Raw genomic sequence first — 21927 nt, forward strand, 5'->3', positions numbered from 1 at the left:
AGGGTCGGCGTATGATAATTAGCATAAAATTCATTCACCAAAGACAAGTTGACTTTAATCACATCCCGGTTCAAGAAACCCCAACGTCGCCTCTTAATGTGATCCTCCACAAATTGAAATAAGTGTTCCGGAATAAGGAGGAGATGCTCACGGTGGAGACTCCGATCAAGAATCTTAGGGTACATCCGCTTACAATAGCGACTGGCGAATCTTGCGGGAACTTCCTTCTCCGACTCATCAATGTGGCTAGCCATTTTCAATCGCTTAAAAAGAGGCGGATTGATGGATGGCTTGGGAGCTCACACTTTAGTGGGTGTCTTTCTAGAGGCTTTTTCCTTTTCTTTTGTAGTTCTCATCCTAAAAACGAGGGAAAAGAAGAAATATTTATTCTAGAGAGAAAGACACTGAAAGCAAGAGAATGCAAGCTAGAAATAATGCCTACTAAAAGTAAAGTGTCTCAAATACATGGTAGCTAAAACATGTAAGTGAGAGATTAACTAAAGCATTGAAGCATATCACTAGCACTTGATGCAGTAATGCACAAGGAATACAAGTGTTATGAAAAAGTAGCAAAGATTTGCAAGAATAAAGCCAAAATTGAGGCAAAGTTTCATTGATTCTTTTTCACAAACACTTGGTGTGCATAGTAAGAATCAACAAGAAACTTGACAAACCAAGTATGTGGCACCATCAAAATGAACAGCAAACACCATATCATGATCAAACAAGACAAAACAAAGTAAGAGGCACCAAAATAATCCATTAAATTCACAAAAATTGAATGTGGGAATCCAACACCAATGTCATAATAACAACCTAAGAAATAAAGAAAGATGAACTAACTTCAAATAACAAAATTAAATTGTACTTACCAAAAACAAAGATAATCAAGTACCACAAGCAAAAGAAGATTATAAAGCAAGAGAAGTTGAGGAGTAAAACCTTGACAAGAAGGAGAAGAAGAAAGGGAAATGGAAGTGAGAAAAGGGAGATGTGAGAGAAGGTGAGACCGCTGGAGGTTGGTGGTCCGCCGGACTGGAGAGGGGGAAGAAATGTAATGAGAAGAAGTAATAAGAAGAAAGAAAGAAAAGAAGAAAGAGGAAGAAAAGAAAAGAGACACGGCAGCGCGCGCTTGTAAGTTGAATCCATAAAGTTACGCGAGTGCGTCATCCACAGGTAAGCGTGGGAAGCAGAAAATGAGGGTGGCGCGTACGCGTGGGGCTAATCGTGCCTTCCACACAGTACCCGCATGGTCGCGGCACAACTCTCTGTCCGGACCATGCAGTCGCAAAGCCCCAGCACGACAAAAGCATGATTCAGGAATTTTGAGACGACACGTACGCGTGAGGAGCGATGTGTGCTTCGCAGCCCACCAGCACGGTCCTGACATGTAACACCCTGTTACCCTAAGCCTTACCTCGTGCCGTAAAGCGAAAGATAACAAAGTGTCACGACCGTTCTAAGGCTCATATATATATATATATAAAAAGAAATAGTATTACTAGAAGCTCGATGAAGGAATAAAAGCTCAAATTGTATAAAGCGGAATTACGAAGCGCGAAGCGTTCACACACGATAACTAAACACATAGGAACGGACAAAACAAGACATAATATATATATATATAACCTTATAGATAGCTCCAGGATACACAAGGTACCAATTAAAATAAACAAGATGCACTACAAGAAAAAGTAATATTTGTAACAAAAAAATTATTACAAAAAATCAGAATTTTGAAACAAATGGATTTTTTAACAAAAAAATGGGTCGTTGCAGTATGTCCCATTACAAAAAGTTTTTGTAACAAAAAAAGGAACTGTTACAATTCAAAATAATATTTTGTAACAAATTTTTCTAATACAAAAAACCAAAAGTCATTACAAAAGTGATAACAATATTTGACCTTAAAATGTTTTTCGTAACAATTTAAATTTTTGTGTCATAATATTTTGTTATAAAATACTACTTACTTTTGTAACATTTTTTATTCTTAGTTACAAAAATAAAAAGTTCATTTTAAAACATTTAATTAAATAATTGATACATCAATTAATTTTTTAGACACGCTAACTTAACATTTATATAATATATAATCATATAGATAATTAGAATATCTTACATGTCATTAAGATTCTTTTACAATAAAATAAGTTCTAGAAATTCAACTAAACACAACTTTTTCCTAACATAAAATTGTATCATATCGGATTTATAATTCTTGACTCTTCTAGCATATTTCAGTCAAGTTGGTATCAATTTTGTACCCCTACAAATATGAACAATGAAAACCAAAATTAAAAAATAACACATAACACTATCTTCATCAGAGTAAAAATTAAGTTAGAACTTACAAGTTAAAATTAACTAATTATTTAAGAATCTATTCTTAAAAGTTTAAAACTAGCCAATCAAGAATGTAAATTTTCAAGAATTAACAATTCAATATATAAACTCGGGCTAATTAATCATAATTCAATTCATTAAATTTACATAAGTATCAATTGTCAAACAATCACTATCAATTGTCAATTCATTAAATCATAATTCAAATGAATGCAGCTTCACCAAGTAGGTTCTCCCTGTAAACAGGATCTTGGCTCCACAACACCTCAAACAGTTGGGTTGAATCATCACAGGCTATGTTTGGCACTCAATTAACATGCTTTAACAACAACTTAAAAAATAATAAATGCAGAAAGGCTCAGAAATATAACAGCTTCATCAATCATAATATTTTCAGAAGTAGAATTGGCATTTGAAGATGAATTATTATCCTCATAGCTAACCAGAAATACATCAAGCAGAAAACCCAAAATCAAATGTTTATTAAATCAGAACTCAACATTTGGATAAAAGATTGATTGCCAAAGAAGTCATTACTTACATTATTTTATTAACTTCCTTCAGAATATCGACTACAACTGCATGCATGTCCTCCCTACTAGGTTCCTTCTTGGATTTCTTACTACCTTTTCCTTTTCCTAACAATAGCATTGGAATAGAATAATTTGAGATGAAAAATTTACAAATAGACACATACTTGTAAAATACAGAACCATGCTGTGTAACTTGATACGAATTTATATCAAGGGTGTGTTTATCAGGATGGTAAAAAATGGGGAGGCAAATTTCATGTGAGCTCTGTAATTGTCAACATTTATCTCATCCATGAAAACTCGTGTCCCATTTTTTCCCCCAACCAAACACCTGAGAAGGGAAGTTTCCAAAAACAGTTTGACAAGACTACTTAATCAAAGTTAACAAGTTCTAAAACTATTTCAAGCAAACAATAGAATGCTAACAGAAATAGAGCAAGCACTACAGATAACATCATATGTAAATTGGGAAAAATACAATCAATTCACCTTGATCATTCACTGAAGTTTTTGATGGCTTCTCTATTTGTTTTTTTGCATGCAGCCTTTCCCTTAGTATCTGACTTTTCACTAGAGGTTTTCTGCTTCTTGGATGCCAAAAGCACTATCCTAATGAATAAGCAAGCCACAACCCAAATCCTCTAGATATACACGGAAGAGAAAAATAAACAAAATTGGTCTATTATGAACAAAAATAAAAATCCAAATGGAAAGCTAAGATTATCATTTGCTTTCATAATTGACAAAATGCAGAAACTTAACAAGAAAGCTAAGTATCTCCAATTATCTCAAGGAAAAATAAGTGCCAAAACCAGCAAACCAACTCAGCAGAAACTGTCAATAGTTAGAAAGCAACTTGGTTGAGCTACTGCATTCACAATCATACCAAGTTGAAACACAAAGCTACTAGCTCGTATGATGAAAAAGTTAAGATCTTATAAAATTCATTTTCAGGTGTTGACTACATAATATGGATCTTACGAGACAAATAACATGCTATGTTATCATAGAGAATAGTCTTATATATGTTACCTCTGCATCCTTAACAATTGGTGCTTGTAGCCCATTAATGACTTCTTTTGCATCATATATCACTCTCGATGAGGTTGAGTAAAGGGCATGAACCCGGCCATCCTGAAGAAGCATTATCCAGAAGTACCATTAGTATCTCAAAAAATTCTAAACACACAAATGCTTAACAGAATAAGTTTTATTTAATTTAGATTCAGTCAAATTTTGCAGGCTAAGCTGGAAGATAGCACATAGCTAGAAATCAATACTTAAGTAAAGAAAGTGATGAATTAAGGAAATCATTGACGATATTAACTTGATTAACATTGTGAATAAACTTGATTATTGCTTCACTATTTTCTCCTCTATTTGACAATTGTTTCAATTAACTTTTTCATCAACATTACAGTGCAATTCAGTCTGGTAAGTCAGCATCGAAAGGGATTTAAATTTTAAAATATAATCTAGTTTTACACAAGCAGTCATTTACTAATTAACATGATCTTTCTCATTGAAACTTCAAGCTAACTTAAAAATATAATAAATATCCATGAAAAGAAAAAGATAATAAATTAAGCAACCAATATCTTACAGCATATAATAATGTGGGGCCTTACACACCAACACATGATAAGCTACAGATCGAAAGCCAGATGGAGCTTAACTAGCACAAAATATGAGTTTACCTGAGAGCCAAAGAAGGCTTCATAAGGTAATAGTAAGTGGACAGTGTTTGATGCATCACATAGTTGCTGGTATAGTTCGATGATCTAGAGAGATAAATTACAGCAATAACCAATGGCAAGAGAAACTTGATATTAAAATGGGAAAGGAAGGGTTATCGGGATTTACACACTCAAAGGCTACTTCCCCCTGCTGGCGCAGAGACGGCATCACGGCTTTGGAGACAGCGGCTGGGTGACGGCGGAGCCTCGGCGACAACGGTCTCATCCTTCGCGGTGCGGTTTCTCTGTCATGGTGTCTCCTCTCTCAACAGTGCTCTCCCTGCACGGCAAGACGGCGGCGAAACAGGAAGCTCCTTGCATGCGGCAGTCCGGCGGCTTGAACAGCGACAATGGTGGCTGGGCGCGACGACGACTCCTCTGACAGCGGGCTCGTGGTAGGCACGACGCTCTCTCTCTCTCTCCTTGGCCCTTGCCCGACGGCGCCTCTATCCTCTGGGTGTGTCACGACGGCGTGGTGGCAGTGATGCCCGCCGGCGTCGTCCTCCCCTCTTTTTCCCTCTCCTTCTCTTCTTCCTCTTTCTCCTGTTTCTGTTTCCCTTTCTCTTTCTTTCTTTTTTTTCTGCTGAGCAAATGTTTTGGGAATGGGGAGGGCTGTCGGCTAGGTTAATGGGGTGGAGTAAGTGTGAGTTATATTAGGGTTAAGGTTTAGATAAATTAAGTATTTTTAATAAAAATAAAGGTAGTATAATAATTGAAAATTAATTTTAATTTAATAATAATCATATAAAGATATTATTTAACTATAAATTTTTAAAATATTTTTAAATAAATATACTAATTTTAAGAATTACAGAAAATTAAATTAATTATTCTTAAAATACTATTTTATTATTAATTTACAAATTATTTTTAAATAAACACTAATTAAGATAAAATTGGAGATAATCAAGTGAATCTTTTTATTTATAAAAGTTAAAGTATTGAATTTAAAAATTTTAAATATTTAAATCAAATCATATAAAATTTTTATATTTTTTTAAATTACTAAAACTTTAAATTATAAATAAGAAAATACTCCATTTAATATAAAAATCTCTAAAAATTCATTTTGAATAAATATAATAAATTATAAATAATTTATTATTTAATTTTTAAATATTTTTAAAAACAAAGTATTATTAATTTGACTTAAATATTTTTAGTAAAATAAATTTTTGAATATAAAATCTTAAATAAATATAATAAATCATAAATAACTCATTATGTTAATTTTCAAAAATTCGAAGTCTTACATTTAATATGTTGAAACAAAATTTTTTACTAGTTACAAAAATTCTTTGAATTTTGTGACAAATAAATAACTTGTTACAAAAATATTGTATCTTGTGACAAATTAATTTTTGTTACAAAATATTTAGAACTTTTGAGATAAATAGATATTTTGTTACAAAATATTTTAAATTTTTGTAACAATATAATCTTTTATTGCAAAATATTATAACATTTTGCAACAAAACAACAATCCGATATGAAAGCCAACATAATTTGTAACAAAAGGAATCACGTTACAAAATATTGAAATGTTTTGTAACAAATTTTTTTGTTGTTACAAAATATTCTTATTTTGTAACAATAACTAATTATTGTTACAAATGCTCTATTTTCTTGTAGTGAAGTATATATATATATATATAAGTATGATATACCAAGAGAGGGCTAGTCACGGCCTGCGGAGTTTAGGCCGGCTAGTCAAACTGAATACAACAGAGTTTTAAAGTTTAAAACAGCAACAACCTATCTCTCAAAGATTTTTAGAAATAAAGCTTCTAAGGCAACAAAGTTAAATATAAAAAAGGTGAGAGAATAACTATAACAAAAGTAAAGTGAAATAAAACATAAGGAAGATCATACTCCGCTCTGTCACTATACCCGCAAACTCACCGTGGTGGGTTGCGACTTGCATCTGAAAAACAAAACAACAACATATCGTATGAGAACCAGAGGTTCTTTGTTTGGTAACAGTGCCCAATATATAAAATGTAAGGTTCCTGGACGCCAAAGGCAATCCTAGAACTTCACATCGATATAGATATTCAAGCTTAACATAAATAAATAACTTAAACCATAAACAGTAAACAGGGTTATCTAAACTTAGGGAATTTTTAACTAATACCAATCATATCTTGTATCCCACAGCCCTCGCCAACCTACCCTCCACGAGATCCCACCGCCGCCGCCTACCTAACCTCCTCAGCACCAGACAATCACAAGTATAACAAGTAATTCAAGAAACAAGTAGACATATTATACATTTAGGCAAACTGCGAGTAATCAAAGCAAACAAGCACATAAGAGATGCATATGATGAATTCCTGTCCTATTGGATGTGATATCACATCGGTTATAGTGCCAAACCCGACACAAAATCCGGATGGCAACTCCTGGATTAGTCTATCTGTTGCGCATACTCAGGAGGAATGATTCCTAGGAATGAGTGCCCTACCACCTTCTCCATTCAGAGAAAAACGTTCCGAGGGAGAGTGCCTTACAACCTTCCTCTGGATGCCGTATGATTTCGTGGGTTAGTGCCCTACCACCTTGCAACCAGAGAGAAAACGCATACTCAGGAGGAATAATTTCGAGGGATGAGTGCCCTACCACCTTCTCCATAAGAGAAAAACGTGAGTGGGAAGCGCAGCTTCAACCCTCACATCCGAACATAGGCGGGAGACTACCACAATCCCTACGACAACACCGCTACCTCGACAAGCAGGAGACTGCCACAGTCCTTGCCTGAGGAGCATAGCGACTTAACAGTCTCAACATAAAACAATATATCAGTGGTTTTCAAAAATCATTTCAGTACTCAGTAAAGTCATCTTTCAACTTTGAGACCTAAACTCGTCTCAACCACCATCAATCTATAATTTTACAACTCATCACATTAATCATCATTACAGTACTCCGCCCTCTCATTCAACTAATCCATCCTCAATACTCCAGAAGCCTACGTCTCTGTCTTCAAAATTCATATAGAATTTCAATAAAATAAGTCACTAACTCATCTTTAACAATATTAGAACCTAATCACTAGATAGTACTCTTAAACAGCATTTGGAGGAAGTTTGGAAAGTTAGAGAACTCTTAAAAATAAAGAAAAATCATTTTTTCAGCAAAACAGGGTGTATGCGTACGCATGCCAAATGTATGCGTACGCATACTTAAAATTTTTCCCATCTCGCATACGCATACATAAGTTTGCGTACGCATAGGTGCCAAACAGAATGGCACGCTCGTCTATGGGTGGTTCGCGTACGCATACGCCTCCAGAATTGTAAAATTTTGTAAAGTTGCAGAAATCAGTTTTTAACACAAAACTTTAAACGTTCATAACTTCCTCTACAAAAATTCATTATCATCAAACTTTATATCAATTTAAAGACCTTTAAATGAACTTTAATTTAAGACAAATTTCAACCAATTTCAAAAACAAAGGCTCAAATTATGCTCTGTCAAAGTTCACCAAAAATCAAGTTTTACACAAAAACATCAAAGTTTTCAAATTTCCAAATTCCATAACCAAAACATACCCAAACATCATAAAACACTACCACACACTATATCCTATCATTCCATTGTACTTCCATCACTTCCACACGTAATTCACTAAACCTTTCCACCATAACTCAACACAACATCCATAATTCCTAACTCAAGATCTCAATCATCAACAATTTGCACAATTTACTCATCATAAACATCATTCATCGTATTTCATTATAAATCCTCATAATTATCATTATTTAATCTCAATCTCCATAATCAACACCATTCACTAACAACACCATCATAATTCATCAATCACCATGAACATAAATAACATCAATACCCATTATATTATCATCATTATTCATATATCACACATTCCAACACTCAATATCATACTTCTCATCATCAAACATAAATTCACATATAATTAATCATATGCAACCATTATTCAATCCTATCTTAGGGCCAACTAGCCTAAGTGTCCAGAAACATTACATATTACATAAAGAAAACCGAAATCATACATTAGCCGATTCCCAAAATACACCAAACACCAAAACAAAACCACCAAACTCGATCCAAAAGCCTCAAACCAACTCCAACAAATACCAAAACTCAATCTAACATTATACAACATACCAACATCAAACTTAGGGTTTACAAAAATAACTAAAGACAAGGGTTTAGTGAGACCTTACCTTATCCAATGAGATTAAAGGCAAAACCCAATAATATTCCAATGCTAGATCACCCCTAAACAAACAAAATCACAAAATCCACTCAAAAACCTAATGTAAAAATGTGAAATTACTTAGGGCAGAAATCTGGAGCAGGAGACACGAGTTCTTACCAGAAAAGCTTAATTAGAAATGATGGGCTCGGCAAGAGTTTCGCATGGTCGTAAACGGCTCGTCAATCGGAGCTCCGTAGCTCAAGTTATGGCCAAATGAAGGAGGAGATGAATAGTAAAATCTCATTCTCTTTTCCTCTCTTCGTTTCAGCGCCTCCTTCTTTGTTTCTAGGGAAAATGAGCTAAATTCTCATTAATAGAGCATATATATGTTGGGTCTTGGGCTCGGTTTGGGCCCGGTTCAATTCGTTAGCATTTTTAGCCCGTTTGGCCCACTTTGAGCCAAAACCTTTAAGATTAGCGCCCGGTTTTCGATTCTAAATTATTTTTGTCCTTTCAAAACAATAAATTCAATCTTCAAAATCTTATTTTTCTCAAAATACGCGGTAAAGGACAAACTAGAGCCGGTACTGCCGCTTAAGCACCAGTACGCATTTTTACAAAAATTTTCCACAAAAGATACACTTTTCCACTCAAAAAATCCATTGAATTCAAATTTCACCTTTATATTTAAAAAGAATACTTTTATATTTTTGAACCTATTCCGGGCGGTTAAAGTTATTATTTTATTAAAGCATTTATTCCGGTTCTTACATGGCACAACTCTCTGTCCAAGCCGTGCTGTAGCACAGTCTCAGCACGATCAAATCACAGGAGGTCACGCGTACGCGTGACAAGCATTGATGCCAGTAGCACCCTAGTCACATGGTCCTGGCACAACTCACTGTCCAGACTATGCGGCAGCATAGTTCACGCATGAGCAAAAATCATGGTCCATGCGTACATGTGGGTCACGTGTACGCATGACATGAGCAACAAAGATATCACAATTTTTGCATCTATTCAAGCAAAATGGAACAAAGACACCTAGAATTTCAAGGCAACAACCAAAATGACCAAAATACACAAACTACCATAAATGAAAACTTCATGAAACAACCATCATTCAGACATATCTAATCAAACCCAATAAACTCATATCCTATCTAATCAAACATATCTAATTAAAGAGATGAAAACAAGGTGAAAGAATTATAAACAAGGAAGATCATACTATGGTGGGGTGTCTCCCACCTAGCACTTTTCTTTAACGTCCTTAAGTTGGACGGTCAATGGCTCAATTCTCTTCCTTGGGAGGATCCTCCAAGAGGAAGATCTCCAATTCTTTGTTGTTCTTGTCCTTCACACCATGGTACAATTTGAGCCGGTGGCCATTCACCTTGAAGAAAGTAGGGCTTGAGGGATGGCTCAAGTGGATTACGCCATATGGTTCAACCTTTTCTACCACATAGGGACCATCCCATCTCGACCTCAATTTATCCGGCATTAACCTCAATCTTGAATTATAGAGAAGCACTTGATCTCCAACCCTAAATTCTCTTCTTTTGATATTTTGGTCATGTACCGCCTTCACATTTTCTTTGTAGATTCTTGAATTCTCATATGCCTCCAACCGTATGCATTCTAACTCCTCCAATTGCAATTTTCTTTCAATTTTGGCATTCTCCAACCCCGAATTACATCCGTTAACAGCCCAATACGCCTTATGCTCAACTTCCACCGGAAGGTGACATGCCTTTTCGTAGACCAACCGGAATGGACTCATGCCGATTTGGTGTCTTATAAACCATCCGGTAGGTCCATAGTACATCTCCGAGCCTAGAGCTCCAATCCCTCTGATGGGGTTTCACCATCTTCTCTAAAATTCTCTTGATTTCCCGGTTGGAAACCTCCGCTTGGCCATTGCTTTAGGGATGATAAGACATAGCTACCTTATGGATAATGCCATATCTCTTCATCAAAGTTTCTATCCCCTTGTTGCAAAAGTGTGAGCCTTGATCGCTCACGATTGCTTGTGGTGATCCAAAATGGTAAATAAGATGATTTCTTACAAAGGAGACAACAGTATTAGTATCATCGGTACAGATTGGAATTGCTTCCACCCATTTAGAGACATAATCAACCGCTAACAAAATGTAGAAAAAATCATTAGAGTTTGGAAATGGACCCATAAATTCAACCCCCCAAACAAAAAAAATTTCACAGAACAACATAAGTTGTTGGGGCATTTCATTCCTCTTGGATATATTTCCAAATCTTTGGCATTGGTGGCAAGAATTACAAAATGAGGTTGCATCTTTGAATAGGCTAGGCCACCAAAATCCATAGTCTAACACTTTTCTTGATGTCCTTTGAGGACCAAAGTGCCCACCACGTTCGGAAGAGTGGCACGCTTCTAAGATAGACCAGAATTCCGTTTGAGGTACACACCTTCTAATTACTTGGTCGGCACCACATTTCCACAAATAAGGATCATCCCATATATAATACTTGGACTCGCTTTTAAGCTTGTCCCTTTGGTGCTTAGAAAAGTGTGGAGGAAAGGTATGGCCTACCAAGTAATTGGCAATAGATGCAAACCAAGGAGTGACTTCCGAGATTGCTTGCAAGGAATCTAAGGGAAAAGCATCATTGATAGGGGTAGAATCACATGGCAAATGTTCAAAGCGGCTCAAGTGGTCTGCCACTAAATTTTGTGATCCACTCCTATCATTGATCTCTAAATCAAATTCTTGCACGAGTAATATCCATCGGATCAATCTCAACTTATAATCTTTCTTTGCCAACAAATATTTCATTGCCGCATGATCTGAATATACTACCACCTTGAACCAAGTAAATAGGCCCAGAATTTATCCAAGGTGAAAACAATCGCCAGCAATTCTTTTTTGGTGGTAGTATAATTGGATTGGAAACCATCTACAGTCTTAGAGGCATAAGATATAACGTAAGGATCCTTACCATCGCGTTGTGCAAGCGTGTCTCCCACGGCATGGTTAGATGCATCACACATGGTCTCAAATGGGCTATTCCAATTTGGCCCTCTCACTATTGGAGCTTTGGTCAAAGCTTCCTTTAATGTATCAAATGCTTCCATGCATACCTCATTGAAATCAAATTCTATATCTTTTTGGAGCAAACGGGAAAGAGGCAAAGCCTCCTTACTAAAGTCCTTTATGAACTGTTGGTAAAAACCTGCGTGACCAAGAAAAGCACGGACTTCCCTCCCAGAAGGGGGGTAAGGTAATCCAAAAACAACTTTAACTTTTTCAGGATCCACAAAGATACCATCACTAGAAATGATGTGGCCTAGCACAATACCTTGTTTAACCATAAAATGACACTTTTCAAAATTGAGAACAAGGTTTGAGCTAGCACATCTTTCTAGTACTTTGGCCAAACTACCCAAGAAATCATCAAACGGATCTCCATAAACACTAAGTCATCCATAAAAATTTCCATGCAATGTTCAAAAAATCAGAAAAGATGCTAGTCATGCACATTTGGAACGTCGCAGATACATTACATAAGCCAAAAGGCATCCTCTTGTAAGCATATGTTCCAAAGGGACATGTAAAAGTAGTCTTTTCTTGATTTTTCAGAGCTATATGAATTTGGAAATAACCAGTATAGCCATCTAGGAAACAATAATGTGATTTACCTGACAACCGGTCAAGCATTTGATTAATAAATAGAAGTGGGTAGTGGTCCTTCCGGGTTGCCAAGTTCAAGCGCCTATAGTTAATGCATATCCTCCAAGAGTTTTGCATCCTAGTTGCCATGAGTTCCCCACTTTTGCTCTTGACCATGGTGACACCCGACTTCTTGGGCACAACTTGGACCGAACTAACCCATTCGCTATCTGAGATAAGCTAGATAATGTTGGCCTCTAGAAGTCTAGTCACCTCTTTCTTAACAACTTCCATGATAGTGGGATTTAACCTCCGTTGTGGTTGGCGGACCGGTTTAGCTCCTTCCTCTAGAAAAATGTGATGCTCACAAACATGGGGCTTATACCCATTATATCCGCCAAGCTCCACCCAATAGCCTTCTTATTCCTTTGCAACACATCAAGTAATCTTTCCTCCTGATCGAAAGTGCGATCCCTTGCAATAATCACTGGGAGTTTTAGACTGTTATCAAGAAAGGCGTATTTAAGGTGAGGAGGTAGAGGTTTCAATTCCACACTTAACTCATGACTTGGTACATTGTTGTCCAAAAATATTGGGGGTGGCAAGGTGTCTTCATCATATTCATTTAGCTTCCCCACACTTGCCCTTTTGCTCAAATTTATATCATCAAGGGTCTCACGGTGGACTTCAGCCACAACTTCATCAACAATGTCACACCAGAAGATAGAGTGATCTTCTAGTGGATGCTTCATAGCTTCATCCAAATTAAAGCTTACCGTTGTACCGTCAATCTCAAATGAGTAGGTGCCTGAGAATGCATCAAGTTTAAACCGAGATGTCTTCAAGAAGAACTTCCCTAATAAGATAGATGACGGTTTCCCTAATTCTTTAGGATGAATCTCAAGGATGTAAAAATCAATTGGAAAGGTTAACCCCTTGATGCTCACTAAGACATCCTCAGCAATACCAACCACAGAAATAATGCTCTTGTCGGCCAAAACAAAGCGTGCCACTGACCGTTTTAATGGTGGAAGGTTCAGTTCATCATAAATAGACAAGGGCATAATACTCACACAAGCACCAAGATCACACACATACAATCCACAAATCGAGTACCACTTATAGTGCAAGATACCAAGCAAGGTCCGAGATCCCCACATTTTTCAGGAATAACACCCATTAAAGCAGAAATTGAACTACCAAAAGGAATAGTTTCTAATTCATTAATCCTTTCCTTGTTCATGCATAAATCCTTTAAAAACTTGACATATTGATGAGCGGATATTTTATACACTTTTTGACACTATTTTCTCAGTATTTTTAGTATGTTTTCTTAAGTTTTATTATGTTTTAGTAGGTATTAGTGCAAAAATTACTTTTTGGATGCTACTTTAAGTTTTTGTAATTTTCCTATAATTTTAGGTAATTTTTGGGTGAATCTAGAAAGTTTTGGAAAAGTCTGATTCAGAGGCAAAGAAAGGATTGTAGATGCTGTCAACTCCTGACTTCTGTACATTCAAATAATCATTTCTAAAGATAAAGAGGTCCAAATGATTTGCTCTCAACAGTGTTGGAAAGCTAACTTCCAGGGCTTTCCAGCAATATATAATAGTCTATATTTGTCTTTGAAAATGAAGGCCCTAAACGGGCGTTGAACGCCTAAATCATCTCCTGCCCAGTGTTCAACGCCCCAAAAGGAGCAAGCTCAGTGTTGAACGCCCAAAATGGACCAAATCCGGCATTAAACGCCCCAAGAGGAGTCCAAGCACGTGAATTCACTCCAAGCTCAGCCCAAACACTCACCAAGTGGGCCCAGAAGTGGATTTTCGCACCCTTTAGCTTAGTTTATCACATTTTTATAATTTTTAATTATGAGTAACATCTTTTAGGTCTAGTATTTTATTATAAATAAGAGACTTCCTTCCTCCTGAGGATTATGCCTCCCAGGAGAGGAGAAGCACAGACACATTACTTCTATTATTTTCTGTAAGCTATAAGCAACTAAACCTCCTAAGTTAGGGTTAGGAGCTCTGCTAATTCTCATAGATTAATAATATTACTGTTTCTATTTCAATATGTTTGATTCTATTCTCTTATGTGTTCTCTTTCTTCAATCTCAATGAATTGAGGGTGAACCGTGACATTCATCCTTGTTCTACATGGGTTCCGTGCGAGTCCAGACACGGATAGCATTGAACTAAAGCTAGAGAATGCATTGCGGATTCCAAGAGCATGCCTGGGCAACTTTGGATACGTGACATGAAATCCCGTTGACCGTGGGTTACTAAGGTCTCTGTGGCGCTAACTCTAGAGTCAGAGAAGTAGCACTTTCTGATCTGGAAGATCTGACCTTATTTGTGGCATTTTGAGTAGGATCGTGAAGGGGGTGGATTGCTTAGAGCTTCATCTTCGACTACAGTGAGAAGCCATGAGTCAACTTGATGAGAAGACATAAGTTGCTCGGATATGATGGATTGTTGTGGTTAGGAGAGATTAACTTGATGAGAGGACATGAGTTAGTCACTTATGGCTTCCATTGAATGAATCATTCGTTATTGAAGTAGACAGTAAGAAAAGTTAATCCAGAAAGATAAAGCATCTCCAAAGCCTTAACTGAATCTTTATCACTATTTTCACATCAATCTGGTATGTCGTTTCTTATTATTTCGTTTATGCTTTCAAACAAACAACCATCTTTTCTAATCGCCTGACTAAGAATTAAAAGATAGCCATTGCTTGCTCAATCTGACAATCTCCGTGGGATTCGACCCTCACTCACCTGAGGTATTACTTGGACAACCCGGTGTACTTGCTAGTCCATCTGAAGTTTGTGGAGTTCAATTTTGCGCACCACATATTTAGGAACTTGGAGAATGGCATCAAAAAGGGGAATGGTTACCTCAACGTTTTTGAAGATATCCACCATCTTTGGATCCAACTCTAATTGCTTTTTGGTCCTCTTTGCCAAGCTTGGGAATGGGATTGGAATGGCTTCTTTCAACACATCTTTTTCCTTAGAGCCACTCTCTCTTAGCTTGCTTTAGCAACTTTCTTTTCTACAACTTCTTAAACTTCTTCTTCATCCTCCACTTCAACAACATCTTCATCTAGAGCAGCCTCCCTTGCACTTGACTCCTTGGGACTCCTCTCTTGTAGTGTGGTGCCAGACCTCAAGGTGATGGCATTGAGGCCACCCTTAGGGTTAGGTAATGGTTGAGAGGGACTTTGAGTTTGGTTGGTTGGTAGAGGTAAGCGGGCTATAAGCTCTTGAATGGTGGAGCAAAATTCTATTTGCTCTTGAAGAATAATGCGGAGGGTGTCATCCATTGGAGCTTGATTGGAGGAAGAAAAAGGGTAGGTGATTTGACGAACTTGTGGTTGGGTGATTTGTGGCACTTGAGCTTGTCTTTGGTGTGGAGGTAGGTATCTTTGGCCTTGGTTTTGTGGTTAGAAGGATTGATTTTGTTGGTTGTGGTATTGTTGATGGTTGTTGTTATTCCACCTTTGACTTGCACCATCTCTCCATCCTTGGTTATAGTTGTCTCTCCACCCTTGGTTTGAGTTCTCTTGCCAACCTTGGTTTTGCCACCCTTGGTTATAATTACCCTCTTATTGATAAGGGCCTTGATTGGAATGGTTAAAGTAAGCATTGGTAGCTGCCAAGGTATTGTCCTCTTGGAGTTGTGGATATTCATCGATATAATGAAAGTTGCAAGCACAAATTCCACATACTCTTTGTAGAGCTACCAGTTGGTATTGTTGTTGTGGAGGAGGTTGTTGTTGATTAAGATGGATTTGCTTGAGAATGGTGGTCATCTCCCTTAAGGTCTTGGTGAGGGCAGACTCATTAGAAGAAACTTCATTGATGGCCTTGGATGATTGTTTCTTTGCCTTGCATGTTGGGTAGATTTGGCTAGATCGGCAATAAGTTGCCAAGCCTCTTCCACCATTTTGTACTTCACTAAAGAGCCATTGCTAGAAGCATCCAAAAGAATTTTATCTTGAGACTTGAGGCCTTGGAAAAAGTAACTAATCAACACCAAGTCGTCAATCCTATGATGAGGGCATGAATCAAGGAGCTTCTTAAAACGTTCTCAATACTCATGAAGAGTTTCTGAGTCACCTTGGATAATGCATGAGATCTCCTTCCTCAACCTATCGATCACCTCCGGTGGAAAAAGTTTGTCTAGGAATTCTCTCCGAAGCAAGTCCTAATTGGTGACAACCTCATCTGATTGGGTGTAGAACCACTCCTTTGCCCTTCCCTCAAGAGAGAATGGGAAGGCAAACACCCAAATAGCAACTTCATCTGAACCATTCCTCCTAGTGGTTGAGCATGCACCTTGAAAGTCCCTATGATGCCTAATAGGGTCTTGAGCGGGTAGACCATAGAACTTGGGAAGTAGATTGATCAAGCCGGTCTTTAGCTCAAAATTAGCATTCAAGTTCGAATGACGCACTTGAAGCTGTTGGAGAGTGAAGTCTAGAGCACCCGCCTCCTTAAGAGTGATCCTTCTTGAAGGGTCCATGGTGTCGGTAAATAAATCAATCGAAGAGATGTCAACAGAGCCAATAGATGAGAAAATGGTTTCTCTTTCAAATAACGCTTCGGATAAGGTTGGTGAATTGGCAGAAGCCGCTTCACCACCCTCAAATGCTAACCGACGCCGAGCTTGCCTAAGATGTAATAAAGTTCTTTCAATTTAGGGATCAAAAGGCGCTAAGCTCGGATCCGGCAATGAACGCGTCATTCAAGAAAAGAAACATAGAGCTCATGACAATAAGCTACACTAGAATAAAGTGACTACTAATTACTACTAACTATAAGTCCTAACTAAGAGCTAGACTAACAAACAATTAAGAAAAGAGTAGTTATTCACATATAAACACATTCACACTAGCCAACAATGTAACACCATTACAAGTCCCCGGCAACGGCGCCAAAACTTGATAGAGGATGAATGTTGGTTAAGAAATGACCAAACGATTTTCCAATTCAATGTCGCAAAGTATAGTCCCAACTGACAAATCATCCTCAAGTCAAAGTTTACAAGAATGTCACAACAATCAAATCAATATCCGGGAGTAGAATCTTGAGTCGTCTTCCCTAGGACTTGTAACATGATGCACATCATTGGTTAGAAATTTTGGGGGGGTTTAGGTTGCTTAAGGAAGAAGTAAAATGACAAGTATATCAAAGCAACAATGAACTAACAATTAAATTGAAATAACTAGAAATATCAATTAAGCATTGCCTAACTAACAAGCATGCATCAAGATAACTACAACTAAAAGCATATATAAATAAGAGATATGAAATTAAAATGAGACAACTAGGAATTCAAAGCTAGTAAAAGTGAATGACAATCAATCAATATAAAGGTCTTGGCTAGGGGAGAGAATTGGAATTCATATCATCATTGTCATCGTCAATTGTGATGGAAATTGTCTATTGCTTCCACTTAGTTATCCTCTAACAAATGAAGAAAAGTCAAGTGAATACAATTCACTTGAGTTCACAAGTCCTAGTCAACTCCCAATGAAAGACTAGATTTAGTGAAGTTCAAGCTAACTAGCAATCTTCAATTACCAGTCCACATTAGGATTTGACAATTCAAGAGTTTCCAATACTCAATCCCAAAGCCAAGAGTAGAAATCTACTCCATAATCATAAGATGTATTTTCACAAACACCTTGTGTGCACTAAAATAAGACATTATAAAATTGAGAAATAAATCCAAATTAAAGCTACCCACTAACAATAATTGCTAATAATAAACCAAATTACACCAATGAACATGAAAGAAAACTCAATGCATTAATAGAAATTAATTCCAACAAGATCCAAATTCGAAACTCAAAATTACTAAAATTGTAAGAGTGCTAAGTAAAATTAAAGTGTAGAAACTACAATTAAAGCAACAAGGACTGAAATTAACAAGGATCTAATCCAAGAATTCAAGTAAAAATGAGCAAAGAACACTAAAACCTAGAGAGAAGTGGGAGTTTCTCCCTTTAAAATTCAAAACTATGTAAAAACTATACTAATGGCATGTATGTCCCATCCTCCTTCACTCCCAGCCTCTAATTTGCAGAATGGGCCTGAACTGGGCTAGAAGGAGCTTTAAAATCGCCCCCAGCATGTTCCTTTTAGTGAGGCACGTGCCGCTTGTCACGCGTACGCGTCAACCACGCATACGCGTCAGTCACGCATATGCGTCGATACCAGCTTATCAATTCTCCTATTTCTTGTGTTTCTTCCACTTTTGGATGCTTCTTTTCCATCCTCTAAATCATTTCTACCCTATAAACCCTGAAATCACTTAACACACGCATCACGGCATTGAATGACAATAAGAGAGGATTAAGAATTAGCATTTTTAAGGTCAAAGAAGCATGTTTTGAACCATAACACACAATTAGAAAGAAATCTTAAAAACATGCAATTTATATGAATAAGTGTGACAACAGTTGACAAAATTCACTCAATACAATACAAAATAAACCATAAAATTGTGATTTATCAATAAACTAATAGTACCAGAGACCCAATTGAACACACAAGCAAGGCAGAATGAGACAACCAGCACAATCACAGAGAAAATACAACAAGCAAAACATAACCAAATGCAAATGCGCAAACAATATGATGCATGTCTGTCCAAAGCAGGTCATGAGTTCATGCATCGGTTGTCTACCCGTAACTCGACGTTACTTGGAGTGAACCCCAAATATGGTTCCTTTACTGTGTCAGTTAGACACCTTGGCATTACAGTTACCCGTGTTAGTTATACTTCATCATAGATATGCATCACAGTAAGAAACAGTGCTATTAGTTAGGCAAACATTAGCAATCTCAGGCTATCAGTTAGGCATGGACTTTTGCATTAGCAGTTTGGTACAAGGTCTATCCAACATATCATATGCTATCAGTTAGGTGGACCTTCCCGCATTAGCAATCTAAGGCTATCAGTTAAGCGAACACTTCCGCATTAGCACTTTGGCATGAAGCCCATTCGACATACAATTTTATGATTCATTATCTGTTTCATCTTTCATACATGGCTTCTCCTTTTCTGTCTCTTTATTAGGCCTCCACATCACCAATTACATACATGTATCTCTGCATCATCTACATTATTAAACGTACCTCCGCATCACCGCTTAATCACACATACCTCCGAATCACCAATTAACCTTAAACCTTCCTTGATTATTTTAATACTACTGCTTTAGAACCCAAACCTTGGTATTGATGTAATTTGGTCATAGTTTAAACTTGTACCATCTCCCTTAAAATAAATGCCGTTATTGTTTGTGGGAAAATGCATAAAAAGCAGTAGAGGCAGTAAATTTGTTAAATTTACTAAAAATCCAATTCTCACCCATTGCCTTTCAAAATTTATTACCTTAAACATGACTCTTTCAGTTTTCTAGAAAATCAAATTCTAGATTATTACCATGTCATATGAAAAAGTTATGAGGTTAGAAACACAGCCATGCCTTTTAGAATTCTGTTTTTAAAATTCAGCGAGCAACCCACACTCTTTGCAACACATCTAATTGGCTAAAAAAAGTTTTGACATGAAATTTAAGCCGAGGATTGTGGACACAAAAATCTTGAAATGGCCATTGGTTTAAATTTAGACACTCACCAGAATTGAAAATTAAGTGGGTTGGAAGTTGGTGCTTCTGCAAAAAAGAAACAGAATTTTCTGCAAAAACCATCAATTTTCAAAAATTCGTTTCTCCCAAACTACTCATCAATAAACTCTGAATTTTTTATGAGACGCTCAAAACATCTTAAAGTTTTATAAAAAAATAGTTTCATTCAAAATTATAACCGAGACTGCTCCCAGAAACTGATTTACTTTACTGTCAATTATGCAGAATTTTTGCCTTGAACTTTTTCAACAACCTTACATACTATAACCCACATCTAAACTTATAACCCTCCTAAAATCACATACGTAACCTTTCTTCAGTTATTCTAAGTTGCCTTCACAGCCAACACAATCCAAGAAGCCAAATTTAACAGTTTTCATAAATTCAAGTACTTAATTATAATCAAGCTTTCAATTTTCTGCACTATGTTAAACATAATAATTCATATAATTTGATCATCATTCAAGCACATAATAAAGCTATATTCAACATCAATCAAGCATATGATAATTCGTTAATTCTCATCCGCAAACACAACCACAATTTCGACAATTCTCATCACAATCAGCTAGAAATAAGAATTTTTAGCATCCTCAAACATTCATGGAACCAAACACGTATTCATCAAATTCAATTATTTTCATAGTCACAAATCCAACAGAATTTCATCATTCAACTAGTTTAGACAGTTATAAATTATTTGCAATTACTCATTAAGTTTTTTAGCATTCCTGAATTAAAAACTTATAGTTTGAAAAACGAATCCCCTACCTCCGTACGAAATCAGAATCAACGAAAACTCTGAGAAGCTTTCTGTCCGAACTGCTGAAGAGAAAAATGTCAGAAATCGTCTGTGCCTCTTAGAACTCCAATTGGCCGAACTCAAGGGAAAGAGGAATTACGTCACCGTCAACTTCTACCGGACAAAAGTAACGCCAATGCGTAGAGGAGGAAGATACGAACACTTTTATCAGATTAGATTTTTTATTGGGGTTACGGATCGCAAGAAGTCGAGCTCGGAAGTCTTACGGAAGTTCACGGTTTCTCTTTTCTCTTTCTCGATTCTTTCTCTCTTGCCTTACCCAAAAATGAAGCATGCAAGGCTGATAAAGAGCCAGAACTTGCCTTATTTAGCATTAATTAATTGTCGCAACAATTAATAAATGCTAAATAAAATAAGTTATGGCTGTTTTTGACTGATTTTCTTTGGTTACCAAACATTTCCATAAAACGATTAGGTGTCATGCTTAACTTATATATATACATATAAACACGTTGCTCTCGTTTTCTTTTGCCTCTTGGTTTCGGTGGAGGAAAGAAAAAGAAATGGGATTTATAAAATAATAAAGGTGCATGCGTCCTTATTTTATGTATATATACATGCATATAAAACCACGTTTGATTTTCTTTTCCCTTTGTTCCTTTGGCTTTGGCCAAATCAAAAAAAAATTAACGGTAATGGTACGGTATAATAATAATAATAATAATAATAATAATAATAATAATTCTTTTATTTTTCTCAAAATATCTCATTATAATAGAAATTATTTAAAAATTCTAATAAATTTTTGAACTCAAAATATTATAAAATTTAATTTAATTATTTTTATAAAAATAATTTTCTTTAAATAAAATAATAAATCATGAATAATTTATTATTTAATTTTTAAAAATTCGGGTTCGTTATTATATCCTACCCACTTTATAAAAGTTCTCACCCTCGAAAATTGATATAAGACGGAAAAGATTCATACTATCTTCCTTTTCAAATATGTTAAAGAAAGACAGAAAGATTCGACATGTTCAGTTTTCAA

The 21927-nt window shown here is 36.3% G+C and overlaps 1 protein-coding gene and 2 non-coding genes across 3 annotated transcripts; all 3 read right to left on the reverse strand.

Moving 5' to 3' along the window:
• Positions 1–2530: 2530 nt before the first annotated feature.
• Positions 2531–2641, reverse strand: LOC112774552 (small nucleolar RNA Z278). The gene has a single exon (XR_003189036.1). It is a non-coding gene; the product is annotated as a small nucleolar RNA Z278 (small nucleolar RNA).
• A 56-nt stretch (positions 2642–2697) lies between these two features.
• On the reverse strand, positions 2698–2790 carry LOC112774548 (small nucleolar RNA Z223). The gene has a single exon (XR_003189032.1). It is a non-coding gene; the product is annotated as a small nucleolar RNA Z223 (small nucleolar RNA).
• Positions 2791–10092: 7302 nt separating this feature from the next.
• Positions 10093–10581, reverse strand: LOC112770267 (uncharacterized). The gene has a single exon (XM_025814653.1). It carries the CDS (start codon positions 10579–10581, stop codon positions 10093–10095), a length of 489 nt encoding a protein of 162 aa, XP_025670438.1.
• Between the last annotated feature and the right edge of the window lie 11346 nt (positions 10582–21927).

The sequence above is a fragment of the Arachis hypogaea genome, chromosome 18 (assembly GCF_003086295.3).
Source record: "Arachis hypogaea cultivar Tifrunner chromosome 18, arahy.Tifrunner.gnm2.J5K5, whole genome shotgun sequence".
Taxonomy (NCBI): Eukaryota; Viridiplantae; Streptophyta; class Magnoliopsida; order Fabales; family Fabaceae; genus Arachis; species Arachis hypogaea.

Bases quoted from the DNA above. Each gene is read 5' to 3' on its own strand.
- LOC112770267 (XM_025814653.1), bottom strand. From the start codon at position 10,581: ATGAGTCCATTCCGGTTGGTCTACGAAAAGGCATGTCACCTTCCGGTG.